Source organism: Montipora capricornis, chromosome 10 (genome assembly GCF_036669925.1).
Source record: "Montipora capricornis isolate CH-2021 chromosome 10, ASM3666992v2, whole genome shotgun sequence".
NCBI lineage: Eukaryota > Metazoa > Cnidaria > Anthozoa > Scleractinia > Acroporidae > Montipora > Montipora capricornis.
In genome coordinates, this window is record NC_090892.1 from 9,826,814 (window position 1) to 9,827,873 (window position 1,060).

Consider the following 1,060-nt stretch of genomic DNA (forward strand, 5'->3'; position numbering starts at 1 on the left):
TTCTGTTATTCTGAAGTAACACTAACTGCAGAATTATTTGGCCGTCTTTTTTCTGTCAATTGTAGTGAAACTGGTTCAAATGATCGCCAACTTGAAGGGCTAGTGTTGTCACGGTGGAATGATTTTTTACAAGATGTTGAAGAAAAAACAGTAGAATTGACTTTTAGAGATATTCTTTTTTTTGTCAGTGGAGTTAGGGAAGTTCTCCCAGGTGGTATAGAACTGCACATTGGCTTCCTTCATGTACCTGAGCAATGTGGTGAAAAATCCAAGTTCCCAAAAGCAAATGCATGTTCCTGCCAGTTGTTATTACCAGTGGTGCATGGCACATATGATGACTTTAAAAAAGATGTAACTTTTGCATTTACAAATACCGGGGGATATGGATATGCATAATGTTCTAAAACTCTTCCCCAGTCTTTTGAAATGAAATGATGTCCTCATACTGTTCTTGTTCATGTTTAAGTGAAAGGGTAAATGCAAATGAATAAGAATGTCACCTTTGCATTATTTTATAAATACTAGGGGATAGGAAATGACGTTTTAGAACATTTTCCTCAGTTTTTTTTAAAGTAAGGATGCAATATCATTCCTGTTCATGTTAAGAGAAGTAATTGGATATGAATAAAGTGTCACTTTACTATATTGTATCTCATTTCTAAATGTGAAAGAGTAGAGCATCTGTTGTACTTTTGTGTACAACCAACTTTGCAATCTTGTTTGCACTTAAGTACTGAATAGGACGCATTACATTTCATCTGAAAAATTGGTGGAAGTCATTTCAATCTTCTGCCTTACCATATATAGTACCATTGCACTGTCTTAAAATGTCATAGAATGACCTATTGTGATACTTGCATTAAACGTTGGAAAAGTGTTAATGCCTCCCTCCAGTTTGTCGGCAGTTTGACAGTACACAGTCATATCATCAAGTTGTTGTTCTGTAATGGGACATCTGAAATCTTCAAACCCACTGTTCTCTGGAAGGTAGAAAAGCTCATCAGGCCTACCAGGGACTGTATCATGACGTGATTTTCGAATGTAATGGGTGTTCCATTGA

The 1,060-nt window shown here is 36.1% G+C and overlaps 1 protein-coding gene across 1 annotated transcript in view; it reads left to right on the plus strand.

Annotated features, from left to right (window-relative positions):
• LOC138020266 (G2/M phase-specific E3 ubiquitin-protein ligase-like) overlaps window positions 1-396 on the plus strand; it is a 909-nt gene extending 513 nt beyond the window's left edge. Inside the window, exon 1 of the mRNA XM_068867274.1 lies at window positions 1-396. This exon is cut by the window's left edge and continues 513 nt beyond it. Coding sequence (XP_068723375.1) covers window positions 1-396 — 396 coding nt within the window.
• Window positions 397-1,060: the final 664 nt, after the last annotated feature.